Source organism: Convolutriloba macropyga, chromosome 8 (genome assembly GCF_964194025.1).
Source record: "Convolutriloba macropyga chromosome 8, txConMacr16.3, whole genome shotgun sequence".
Classification (NCBI taxonomy): Eukaryota; Metazoa; Xenacoelomorpha; order Acoela; family Convolutidae; genus Convolutriloba; species Convolutriloba macropyga.
The window spans coordinates 48,731,641-48,744,881 of record NC_134475.1 but is presented as its reverse complement, the minus strand read 5'-3'; the positions used below and the strand labels follow the sequence as shown (position 1 = coordinate 48,744,881).

The following is a 13,241-nucleotide window of genomic DNA, read 5'->3' as shown; positions in this document are numbered from 1 at the left end:
TTATGGGACTCGAACTGCTGGCCTCCTGTTTGCTTGTTGCCTCTTCTACCATTGTGCCAGAGTACCTTGGTTTCCTTAAGAGCCGCAACTCTTATAAAGCTTGGATCTTACAAATTTTGCGTTGAATTTAGAGTAGATCTTACATATTTTGCGTTGATTTTGCGTAGTATTTAACTTAGCATATTCAACGCATTTACCATGTGAGGCGTACTGGGAAAAATTTAAATTTTTTTAAAAAAGTTTTGAAAAAAGTTTGAATTCCTAAAACGGTCTGAAATGGTTTTTGCACCGTAAAAGAGCACTCAAAGGTTATTTTTTGCTGACTTCATCTTTCTCACTTGTGCAGTATAGGGGTCGAAACAGTAAAAAATTTAATTTTTCGAAAAAGAACTTGAAAAATTTGAAATCGTAACATGGTCTGAATTGGATTTTGCACTATAAAAGAGCACTAAAAAAGATTTTTTTCTGACCTCATGTTTCTCAGCTTTGGGGTTCGAAACAGTGAAAAAAATTGATTTTTGGAAAAAAAAATTGAATAAGTTCTGAAATCGTAAAATGGTCTCAAATGGATTTTGCACTGTAAAACAGCACTAAAAAGTGACTTTTTGCTGACTTCACTTTTCTCACCTGTGCATTATAGGGGATCGAAACAGTAAAAAAATTAATTTTTTGAAAAAACTTGAAAAAGTTCTGAAATCGTAAAATGATCTGAAATGGATTTTGCACTATAAAAGAGCATTAAAAAATGATTTTTTGCTGACTTCACTTTTCTCACCTGTGCAGTATAGGGGATCGAAACAGTAAAAAAATTAATTTTTTGAAAAAACTTGAAAAAAATCTGAAATCGTAAAATGTTCTGAAAAGGATTTTGCACTATAACAGAGCACTAAAGTGATTTTTTGCTGACTTCACTTTTCTCACCTGTGCAGTAAAGGGGATCGAAACAGTAAAAAAAATTAATTTTTTGAAAAAACTTGAAAAAGTTCTGAAATCGTGAAATGGTCTGAAATGGATTTTGCACTATAAAAGAGCACTAAAAAGTGATTTTTTGCTGACTTCCCTTTTCTCACCTGTGCAGTATAGGGGATCGAAACAGTAAAAAAATTAATTTTTTGAAAAAACTTGAAAAAGTTCTGAAATCGTAAAATGATCTGAAATGGATTTTGCACTATAAAAGAGCATTAAAAAATGATTTTTTGCTGACTTCACTTTTCTCACCTGTGCAGTATAGGGGATCGAAACAGTAAAAAAATTAATTTTTTGAAAAAACTTGAAAAAAATCTGAAATCGTAAAATGTTCTGAAAAGGATTTTGCACTATAACAGAGCACTAAAGTGATTTTTTGCTGACTTCACTTTTCTCACCTGTGCAGTATAGGGGATCGAAACAGTAAAAAAAATTAATTTTTTGAAAAAACTTGAAAAAGTTCTGAAATCGTGAAATGGTCTGAAATGGATTTTGCACTATAAAAGAGCACTAAAAAGTGATTTTTTGCTGACTTCCCTTTTCTCACCTGTGCAGTATAGGGGATCGAAACAGTAAATAAAATTAATTTTTGGAAAAAACTTGAAAAAGTTCTGAAATTTTAAAATGGTCTGAAAAGGATTTTGCAGTATAACAGAGCACTAAAAGTGATTTTTTGCTGACTTCACTTTTCTCACCTGTGCATTATAGGGGAACGAAACAGTTAAAAAGTTAATTTTTTGAAGAAAAAACTTGAAAAATTTGAAATCGTAAAATGTCCTGAATTGGATTTTGCACTATAAAAGAGCACTAAAAATGATTTTTTTCTGAACTCCTGTTTCTCAGCTGTGAAGTATAGGGGTCGAAACAGTGAAAAAATTGACTTTTTGAAAAAAAACTTGAAAAACTTTTGAAATTGTAAAGTGGTCTGAAATGGAATGGAAAGATTAGGGTTGAATGCGTTTAATTTGTGTAAGATCAACGCTAAATTCAACGCTAAAAATGTAAGATCTACGCTAAAATTCAACGCTGAATATGTAAGATCCACGCCAAAACTCAACGCAAAATTATTTAAGATTAGTGTTGAATGCGTTGAATTTATGTAAGATCAACTCTAAAATTCAACGCTAAATTTGTAAGATCTACGCCAAAATTTAACGCAAAAATATGTAAGTTCTGAAATCGTAAAATGGTCTCAAATGGATTTTGCACTGTAAAACAGCACTAAAAATGATTTTTTTCTGACCTCATGTTTCTCAGATTTGGGGTTCGAAACAGTGAAAAAAATTGATTTTTGGAAAAAAAAATTGAATAAGTTCTGAAATCGTAAAATGGTCTCAAATGGATTTTGCACTGTAAAACAGCACTAAAAAGTGACTTTTTGCTGACTTCACTTTTCTCACCTGTGCAGTATAGGGGATCGAAACTGTAAAAAAATTAATTTTTTGAAAAAACTTGAAAAAGTTCTGAAATCGTGAAATGGTCTGAAATGGATTTTGCACTATAAAAGAGCACTAAAAAATGATTTTTTGCTGACTTCACTTTTCTCACCTGTGCAGTATAGGGGATCGAAATTGTAAAAAAATTAATTTTTTGAAAAAACTTGAAAAAATCTGAAATCGTAAAATGTTCTGAAAAGGATTTTGCACTATAACAGAGCACTAAAGTGATTTTTTGCTGACTTCACTTTTCTCACCTGTGCAGTATAGGGGATCGAAACAGTAAAAAAAATTAATTTTTTGAAAAAACTTGAAAAAGTTCTGAAATCGTGAAATGGTCTGAAATGGATTTTGCACTATAAAAGAGCACTAAAAAGTGATTTTTTGCTGACTTCCCTTTTCTCACCTGTGCAGTATAGGGGATCGAAACAGTAAATAAAATTAATTTTTGGAAAAAACTTGAAAAAGTTCTGAAATTTTAAAATGGTCTGAAAAGGATTTTGCAGTATAACAGAGCACTAAAAGTGATTTTTTGCTGACTTCACTTTTCTCACCTGTGCATTATAGGGGAACGAAACAGTTAAAAAGTTAATTTTTTGAAGAAAAAAACTTGAAAAATTTGAAATCGTAAAATGTCCTGAATTGGATTTTGCACTATAAAAGAGCACTAAAAATGATTTTTTTCTGAACTCCTGTTTCTCAGCTGTGAAGTATAGGGGTCGAAACAGTGAAAAAATTGACTTTTTGAAAAAAAACTTGAAAAACTTTTGAAATTGTAAAGTGGTCTGAAATGGAATGGAAAGATTAGGGTTGAATGCGTTTAATTTGTGTAAGATCAACGCTAAATTCAACGCTAAAAATGTAAGATCTACGCTAAAATTCAACGCTGAATATGTAAGATCCACGCCAAAACTCAACGCAAAATTATTTAAGATTAGTGTTGAATGCGTTGAATTTATGTAAGATCAACTCTAAAATTCAACGCTAATTTTGTAAGATCTACGCCAAAATTTAACGCAAAAATATGTAAGTTCTGAAATCGTAAAATGGTCTCAAATGGATTTTGCACTGTAAAACAGCACTAAAAATGATTTTTTTCTGACCTCATGTTTCTCAGATTTGGGGTTCGAAACAGTGAAAAAAATTGATTTTTGGAAAAAAAAAATTGAATAAGTTCTGAAATCGTAAAATGGTCTCAAATGGATTTTGCACTGTAAAACAGCACTAAAAAGTGACTTTTTGCTGACTTCACTTTTCTCACCTGTGCAGTATAGGGGATCGAAACTGTAAAAAAATTAATTTTTTGAAAAAACTTGAAAAAGTTCTGAAATCGTGAAATGGTCTGAAATGGATTTTGCACTATAAAAGAGCACTAAAAAATGATTTTTTGCTGACTTCACTTTTCTCACCTGTGCAGTATAGGGGATCGAAATAGTAAAAAAATTAATTTTTTGAAAAAACTTGAAAAAATCTGAAATCGTAAAATGTTCTGAAAAGGATTTTGCACTATAACAGAGCACTAAAGTGATTTTTTGCTGACTTCACTTTTCTCACCTGTGCAGTATAGGGGATCGAAACAGTAAAAAAAAATTAATTTTTTGAAAAAACTTGAAAAAGTTCTGAAATCGTGAAATGGTCTGAAATGGATTTTGCACTATAAAAGAGCACTAAAAAGTGATTTTTTGCTGACTTCCCTTTTCTCACCTGTGCAGTATAGGGGATCGAAACAGTAAATAAAATTAATTTTTGGAAAAAACTTGAAAAAGTTCTGAAATTTTAAAATGGTCTGAAAAGGATTTTGCAGTATAACAGAGCACTAAAAGTGATTTTTTGCTGACTTCACTTTTCTCACCTGTGCATTATAGGGGAACGAAACAGTTAAAAAGTTAATTTTTTGAAGAAAAAAACTTGAAAAATTTGAAATCGTAAAATGGCCTGAATTGGATTTTGCACTATAAAAGAGCACTAAAAATGATTTTTTTCTGAACTCCTGTTTCTCAGCTGTGAAGTATAGGGGTCGAAACAGTGAAAAAATTGACTTTTTGAAAAAAAACTTGAAAAACTTTTGAAATTGTAAAGTGGTCTGAATTGGAATGGAAAGATTAGCGTTGAATGCGTTTAATTTATGTAAGATCAACGCTAAATTCAACGCTAAATTTGTAAGATCTACGCTAAAATTCAACGCTAAATATGTAAGATCTACGTCAAAATTCAACGCAAAATTATTTAAGATTAGCGTTGAATGCGTTGAATTTATGTAAGATCAACTCTAAAATTCAACGCTAAATTTGTAAGATCTACGCCAAAATTTAACGCAAAATTATGTAAGATTAGCGTTGAATGCGTTCAATATATGTAAGATCAACGCTAAATTCAACGCTAAATATGTAAGATCTACGCTAAAATTCAACACTAAATAAGTAAGATCTACGCCAAAATTCAACGCGAAATTATGTAAGATTAGCGTTGAACGCGTTGAATTTATGTAAGATCAACGCTAAAATTCAACGCTAAATATGTAAGATCTACGCCAAAATTCAACGCAAAATTATGTAAGATTAGCGTTGAATGCGTTGAATTTATGTAAGATCAATGCTAAAATTCAACGCTATATATGTAAGATCTGCGCCAAAATTCAACGCAAAATTATGTAAGATTAGCGTTGAATGCGTTGAATTTATGTAAGATCAACGCTAAATTCAACGCTAAATATGTAAGATCTACGCTAAAATTCAACGCTAAATATGTAAGGTCTACGCCAAAATTCAACGCAAAATTATGTAAGATTAGCGTTGAATGCATTGAATTTATGTACGATCTACGCCCAAGCGTAGATCTTACATAAATTCAACGCATTCAACTCCAATCCGACATAATTTTGCGTTTTTTAGCGTTGACACCTCGGCCCAGGGCATTAAACAGATAGCCTTCATTCCCCAATTCATTGACAACTTACGCGTACAAGGTGTACATGCCGGTGTACGTACTATATTTTTTGAAGTATTAATTTTCTTGTACAGGTTAAAATAGTACCACGCTTAGCATTAGGTGAAATGATCATCATGTCGTTATTATTTACTCAAAAAGAATTGCAAAAACAATGATAAAATTGAGCGTACGTTAGGATGTTTTCAATTATTGAAGAATAATCATTGATCTCAATTATTCTCATTTCAGGCCCACCTAAAAATAGAGCAACATTGGTGCGTCATTTCGTTTCAGAGAACAGAGCAGTTAACTGAGCTGAGAGAGTCAATAAAACGTCTACGTAAACTAGTAGATGCATACCACAATCCCACGGCAATCAACAACCCTGACCCCGAGCCTCCTACCCCGCGAAACCCTGCAGAGAATCCCCCGATACCCCTACCAGACGCACCCAAAATTGTAACCCCGTCCTCTAGTAACCCAGATCCAGACAGATGGCAGGATGAGAATGCAAACGGTTCCCAGTTGTGATTTATCACTAATAGTTTTTGAGTAATGACAATGAATGTGACAATAATGACTCTTCAATTCGAAAGATGGGAATCTGTGGAAGTTTGGAAAAATCTACTCAATTTTGAAGAATTTTGGCAACTTTTGATTGAACGATACATGCTTCTTAAAATGGCTGCCTGCAACGACTGTTTGGTGTGTTTACATAAATACGTAATTCATTGGAATGGTAAAGAAAATCTGAGGGAACAGAATTAACAAATTTTTTGCAATCTCAGAAATTTTTTTGACATGGACGCGAAGTTTGTAAGTAAATTGCACCACGTTGGAAATATCAGCTGCTCATATCATGTCTAACAAATATCCATAGTGATGCTAAGAAAACGTCGCATTTCTGCACTTACGAAATAAACCATGATCTGCCGAGACAATTGGCAATGCGCTGCAGTGTAATGAATTTGAAATTGCTGAAACTTCAGTTCAACCAAAACTAACGCTAATTCAATATAACTCCGGGGCTAGTCTAATTCAATGTCTTGTATTAGTATTGGTTTGGAGCTATATGAACATGCCATCTTTAGCAATCTAAAATCAAATTATAGCCAAGATATACATGTCTAAATAGTCTGAATTCGCTGCAATTTTTAACGCTTTGGGTTATTGCATCTTGTTAATTGCTCTCGAACAAAGTTTGAAGCAATTGTTGTTAACATGTGTGTCTTTTATGGAAATTCTCCATGACCGTTCTCTTCTAGAGCTTTCTTTCGATTTCACTTCTCGAATAATTTTTTGATGGTTGAATTAAAATGGTTGACATTTTTGCGTGAACTAAATCGCTTTTTTTTCAGAAATTATGTCTGTTAATAAATTTATTGCTAAATTGAAAGCGATTGTGAGATTCGACAACATAAGGACTGATAGCCGAGTTGCTACTGCTTTTGGTCTGGCAAGCCTTGTGTCGAGTTTTCAAATCCCTCTATAGTCTTATTTTTTGAACCAAAAATAACTTTTTTAGGTTACAGCCCCCTCTGAATTAAGTTATCTCACGGGTCGTTTGAGAGCAATTTGTCCGACATTAGTCGTTTTGCCTTTCAAACCGGAAATAAAAAATGTAACCGCGCGAGTTCTGTTGCGAAACACATTTACTTACTTGCAAGCAGGCACCGCACACAACCACTGCACCTTTGCACGAGTGCATGCTTGGACACACACACACGCACAAAAACACAACTCCACATGTAAACGCATTCATACGTCCACAAAAACATACACAATGTCGAAGCAATTGCGCACAGACTTGTATACACAAACACATTCGCTTACGCTCAAAAACACACATATGCACATCAACATGCACACGCTTAACCTGATTTTTACCTACACGTACCCGCACGTATAGATACACAAACTCACATATACCCAAAAGCAATCTCACACGCATTTACACACACCAACGCTCGATCGCATATATATATATATATATATATATATATATACGAAAACGTAAAACTGTAAAAGAACATGCGAACACACACACACACACACACACACACACACTCACACACACACACACACAAGCAAACACATACACACACCTATATATACTTAGGTGCTCAGACAGGTCCACTCAAATACGTCGCAACACACTGGCTTTCTCTCTCTCTCTCACGCGCATAAAAAAGACAGAAAGAAAGAGAGAGGGATAGATAGATAGATAGATAGATAGAGAGAGAGAGAGAAAGAGAGAGAGAGAGAGAGAGAGAAAGAGCGCGAGAGCGAGAGCGAGAGCGAGAGCGAGAGAGAGAGAGAGAGAGAGAGAGAGAGAGAGAGAGAGAGAGAGAGAGAGAGAGAGAGAGGGGGGGGGAGAGAAAGAGAGACAGAGAGAGAGAGAAAGAGAATGAATTAAAAACAAAGCCCAACCAGGTAATTAATTTGGGATACAGCAAATTTAAAACGAAGAACTCTATATTTATTCTCTCGTCCTGAATGTCAGTTTTGTCTTTGTATTCCTTGAAAATGACCAACTTCGAAGAACATGCAGTCATTTAGTCAATTTTAGAAGTCCTTAGCATGATGAAATTTACGGTTCTTTTACTTTTTAATTTTAATGTTAAACTCTCTGAGTCTTTGGTTATCAACATGTTTGCCAAAAAACATGATCTGACGTTTTCTCTGTAAGTTTCTTCGGCAACTTTTTAGTGTCAAAAGAATTCAAGTGCTTTTATGTTTGTACTCAACTTCGCGTCGCCAAATTTTAGTTCAGATTTTTCGCATCGCCAATACATGGATTCCAATTCTCCATGGGCACTAAATATGTCTTTGACGTTTATGCCAAGAATTTTTTGTGCTGGTATACGTGTTCTTCTAACAGGAGGAAATGAAAAAGAAGTTGAATGTCTGACACAATTAATTTTTTATAGGCTGAATATATTTATTTATTGTGGGCTAAATGTTACATGTCATAAAATTTGGGTGCGATGGATTCCAATTCTCCATGGGCACTAAATATGTCGTTGACGTTTATGCCAGGAATTTTTTGTGCTGGTATACGTGTTCTTCTAACAAGAGGAAATGAAAAAGAAGTTGAATGTCTGACACAATTAATTTTTTATAGGCTGAATATATTTATTTATTGTGGGCTAAATGTTACATGTCATAAAATTTGGGTGCGATGGATTCCAATTCTCCATGGGCACTAAATATGTCTTTGACGTTTATGCCAGGAATTTTTTGTGCTGGTATATGTGTTCTTCTAACAGGAGGAAATGAAAAAGAAGTTGAATGTCTGACACAATTAATTTTTTATAGGCTGAATATATTTATTTATTGTGGGCTAAATGTTACATGTCAGACAATTTGGGTGCGATGGAAAAAGGTTGCGATATTATGCATCGGGGGGATTGACAGTGAATAGAGTACAATTGGTGTTAAAATTTGATATAATATAAATTTATAGGTGCGCAAATTATATGAACTCTTTTTCCTAGGAGTTTAGTTTGGAGAGAAAAATTATCGATATAAACTGAAAATGAACAGCACCAAGCACACCCAGTTGGCCGTAACTTTATTTTTTTTTCATTTACCCAGGTTGAGGTCCCAGACGGAAAGTCGATATGTCCAGACCGTCCCAGACGGAAAGTCGATATGTCCAGACTTTCGGACGTTCATCAGACTTTTCGTGCGTTCACGTCCAGACTTTCGTGCGTATTTCCGCGTTTCCAGTATGTGTAAACTTGAAAGCACGGCACCCCGTTGTGCGTTCATCTGGGCCTGGACATATCGACTTTTGGTCTGGGGACCTCAACCTGGGTAGGAATATTTTCTTCATAACAGTTTTGATGAGGAGAAATAATTTTATTTGAATAATAATATCACGCCATTTCATTTGTCATGAAATTGTATGCTGTTTTATCAAAACTAGCGGGATCTTGCAAATATTAAGTACGGTGGATTAAGTTTCTTTTGCACTATAGTTTGGTACCACAAACTAATCTTCAAGTGATTCACTCATTTCGTTATTATCATCTTTCTTCTTTCGGCAAGAGCAAACCAAATCCATGATAGGCTTTCTGAACACACTGCATACAATCAGAAGCACGAACGGATTAGTTACCGAGCTGAATATCGGGAAAAATTGAGCCGTGTCCTGACTAACAGTCATTGCCAGTTTCGGGTTTTCCCAGTGAACTTCCCAGAAATGCCAGGAAAACAGGAAGTGGGCTGTCTGGAACGCATATTTTAGACTCCAAAGGGCGACCCAGATTAGACAGCTGGTTCCGAGGGCAATAGTCACGATTCGGTTGCGCAATTTGCGGCCCTCGGCGTTGAAGAGTACCATGAATATGCGAATGTACATGAAAATAGAAACAAGAGCGGGAATCGCGAAGAATATTATCCCAGTAACGATCATGGAATAGAAACTCGCGTTGAAGCCAGGCACGAATCCATAAGAGCAGTTTAGAAATTGCCAATGGTTAAAAGTTTTGTATCGAAAAACGATTTCAAAGATGGTGATGGCGATTATGAACACGGTAGAAGAGAGATAAGTGATGAGTCTCATTCGAGGTGTCAAAAGAACACTCACCTTATTCGGGGCGCAGTAGACTGAAAAATTGCAATTTTAAGAAAAAAAGTTGAATGTAGTGATATTGTTTATTTACAATTCTTGATTGCTAGTGTGACAGTGTGACTCTGGTGAAGATGACACCCGGGTTTGGATTTCAACGCAAAGATCGCTAAGGAAAGTAAAAACTGAGTGAATTATTCTAAGAATTGCATTCTATAACGCCGAACTCACGAAGTCAAATTGATTCACTTCAACTTATGGCTCCACATTCACCGCATTCAATGGTAAATGTTTATAACTTTTTATTGTAATGAAAACCAAGTTTTCACAGCTAAAGTTCTTCGAGCCAGGAATAAAGGTTTCCCTAGTTGAGGAGTCCGCTCAAATTCCGCTGAAAAATGCAAATGATGACCATAATGCACAAAATTTGACCGGAATGAGCGGAATCATTTAAAAAGATGGAGGAAATGAGCGGTATTTGAGCGGAGAATAATGCGAGAAATGAGCGGAATTTGAGCGGAATAAAAATGCAAGAAAGGCGTGGTATTTGAGAAGAATAAAAATGCAAGAAATGAGAGAAAAATGAGCAAAAAATGCAAGAAATGGGAGGAAATCCCCGGACAGTTGAGAATTTTGATCGTTATAAAAGTGTGTTACAAAAACTAATAAGATTAGGCGTCGCCTGACTAAAACTTTGAACGAATATTTATCCGGTCTTGCACGATAAAAATAGTTTTTATCAGGTCTGATAAGATCTTATACAATAAAAAGTTCACTTTTGTCAGATCTTACAAGATGAAAATTCTGCTCTGCCCTATAAGATATTACACGATAAAAATTCTGCCGACAAAATGTTTATTGTGTAAGATCTCAGAAGAATTTTATAAGATCTTGTAAGATAAACATTCGGAAAGCGATGACTCATTTTGTGATAAGATTTTTATCAGATCTCTTACGATAAGAAATTTGTAAGTATGGCACATTCTTCAAATTGATTACAATTCAGAGTTGCCTTCAAGCAGTAGCCAAAAGATACTGCATTGAACACTTAAATGACAGAGCAACAAAGAAAAAATTATCTTCTATTGTCTTTTGAGACTTATAAGGTAATGTGAAAAAGGTTAATAGAGTATCAAGGGCTTTTTTTGAAACGGTGATTATCAAAAATTAAGCTAAAAATTTTTTACAGACCAAAACTATCTTGGACTGCTAAGGTCAGCCATAGTACCGAGTTGAGAATCAGAATAAAACTGCCTCCAAAATAGACTCATCAAACATTTTTCGTTTCATAATTGGTTAGTTGACCGACTATTGCGTTTTTTGGAGTCTCAAGGGCTATTTGGAGTCTCAAGGGAGTCTCAAGAGTCTCATTTCTTTGCATTTTTGATTCCGCTCAAGTTCTGCTCATTTCTTATTCCGCTCAAAGTTGGCTCAATTCTCGCATTTTTGTTCCGTTCAAATCCCGCTCATTCCGGCCAAAAAATATAAAGGCCTTGAGCGGATTTCGTTCGCTCAAATTCCGCTCATTTCCTGCATTTTTTACCGCTCATTCCTCGTCTAGGGCTTTGTTATGGCTGCTAAAATCCTTCTTACCAATGAACCTCTCAGTTGCGAGGATAAGCGTGCATATGCCAGTGACATACTCGTTGATGCGGTGGTACAATACCAGAGGCACACAAGTCAGCCAGAAGATCTTCACTGTCGAGTGACGGAAGTAGTAGAAGAATTGGTTCAACCTATAAACTCACGCAAACAGGGACGCGCTCGTTTTCTTTAGCACGAATTATTATCATGTTATCGTGAAAATTTAGCTGAAAAGTATTATGTAATACAGTATACAATAGTAAGCTTGTATGATTGTCGTAAAAATCTCTATTGGAGATTGAAACTAAAATTTAAATTTAAGAAAATTTGATTGGTTTGAAAGAGCATTAATGCTTTTTTGCGTAGCAATAAAATTGTCTTAAGGTTTAATAAGATAATTAAAATTGATGCACGTGTTATGATGTTTTGATCACTCGCTAGATTTAGAAGCGATTTTTCACCTGATTCAGCTACTTTACAATTTTTCAATTTTATTGAAAATTTTTTTTCTTGTTTATTGAATTTAACTTTTTCAAAATTTTTTTGAAGTTTCAAATAGAGTTGGCGTCATTTTTGTTTGCATATATCAAAAAGAAGTGCATAAAAATTGGGCCTTTAAAAGAATTTTCGATGACTTTTACAAGATGACGAAGAAATTCGATGAAAGTTTTAGGAACATTTTGAATAACCATAAAGGATACACAGGTATTAATGTTCACCGATTCATTCAATACGTTATATTAAACGCGTCCCTCAATGCATCAAAACTCAGGAACCCGATAGACTTAGGTGAGTGTCGGGTACCCAACAAATACCAGTAGTAGTCATCATTCTCCTGATTGGAGTTCTCTACTAGGAAGTGAAACAGTGCTGCAAATCCAGAGCAGACCAGGTCGCCCAGTGCCATTAGGAACACTGGGTAGTATTGGAGCTTGCGGAGTTTCTTGGAAATCAAGACCGCCAGGACCAGATATAGGTTCATGACGATGCATATCAGAGATGCAAACAGCTGAAATAAAAGTATTGTGGTAAATTTTCGACGAAGTGATTTATGGAATTATTATTATTAGTCAATTTTTGAATTAAAAGTATTAATAGTATTAATAGATAGTTCATAGCTCACTGAGAAAAAACTATTTCGTATCACTAATAACCTAATCAATCCCTAGTTGATAAATCTTCGGCTTCTAATCATTCCTCGGCCAAAAACTATCATTCTAGCCAAAAACGATAAAAGCTTGATTTTTTGGTTGGTGTCGTTGTTTTTGTTCGGTATTCGGTATTAGCCATAAGAAAGATTTGATATCGTCGTTTTTAAACGTATGACAGATATGGTATAACTGTTTTTAAACGTAAGTGAGATTCGGTATCGTTGTTTCTTAAACGTAAGAGATATTCAGTATCGTTGCTTCTTAAACGTAAGTTGAAAGCAGATTCGTCCAGAAGACCAAAGAAAAAACGGTTGGCATATCCGGTTTCAAACGTAACCAACCGTCAAAAATTTTGCTTGAAAACTACAAAAAAGTATTTTAAAACTCAATGAATGCGAATTAATCAATAGATTTCCCATCAATGTTCAACAATTACTTTTTTGAATTCAAGAATCAGCAAGCAATTTGTATTCGTTTAATTAGTTTTGTGAACGAACTAAGGAAAGAATTTAAAATAATTTTGCACATTATTTCAGCATATTTATCCAAGAAGTACGTTTGAAACTCTTACGTCTAAAACCGCACATACCAACGATGTCT

The 13,241-nt window shown here is 34.6% G+C and overlaps 2 protein-coding genes across 4 annotated transcripts in view; one reads left to right on the top strand and one right to left on the bottom strand.

Annotated features, from left to right (window-relative positions):
• The window catches only part of LOC142344782 (uncharacterized), a 140,926-nt gene extending 134,842 nt beyond the window's left edge, over positions 1-6,084 (top strand). For all 3 annotated transcript variants that reach the window (XM_075396720.1, XM_075396721.1, XM_075396718.1), the window contains one exon: positions 5,625-6,084. In XM_075396720.1, the coding sequence (XP_075252835.1) occupies positions 5,625-5,861 (237 nt within the window). In that variant the 3' untranslated portion in view covers positions 5,862-6,084. The remainder of the gene's footprint in view (positions 1-5,624) is intronic.
• Positions 6,085-9,327: 3,243 nt separating this feature from the next.
• The window catches only part of LOC142345087 (uncharacterized), a 5,877-nt gene continuing 1,963 nt past the window's right edge, over positions 9,328-13,241 (bottom strand). The window contains exons 2-4 of the mRNA XM_075397171.1: positions 12,306-12,499; positions 11,500-11,642; positions 9,328-9,944 (exon numbers count right to left, since the gene is read on the bottom strand). Of these exons, the coding sequence (XP_075253286.1) occupies positions 9,328-9,944; positions 11,500-11,642; positions 12,306-12,499 (954 nt within the window). The remainder of the gene's footprint in view (positions 9,945-11,499; positions 11,643-12,305; positions 12,500-13,241) is intronic.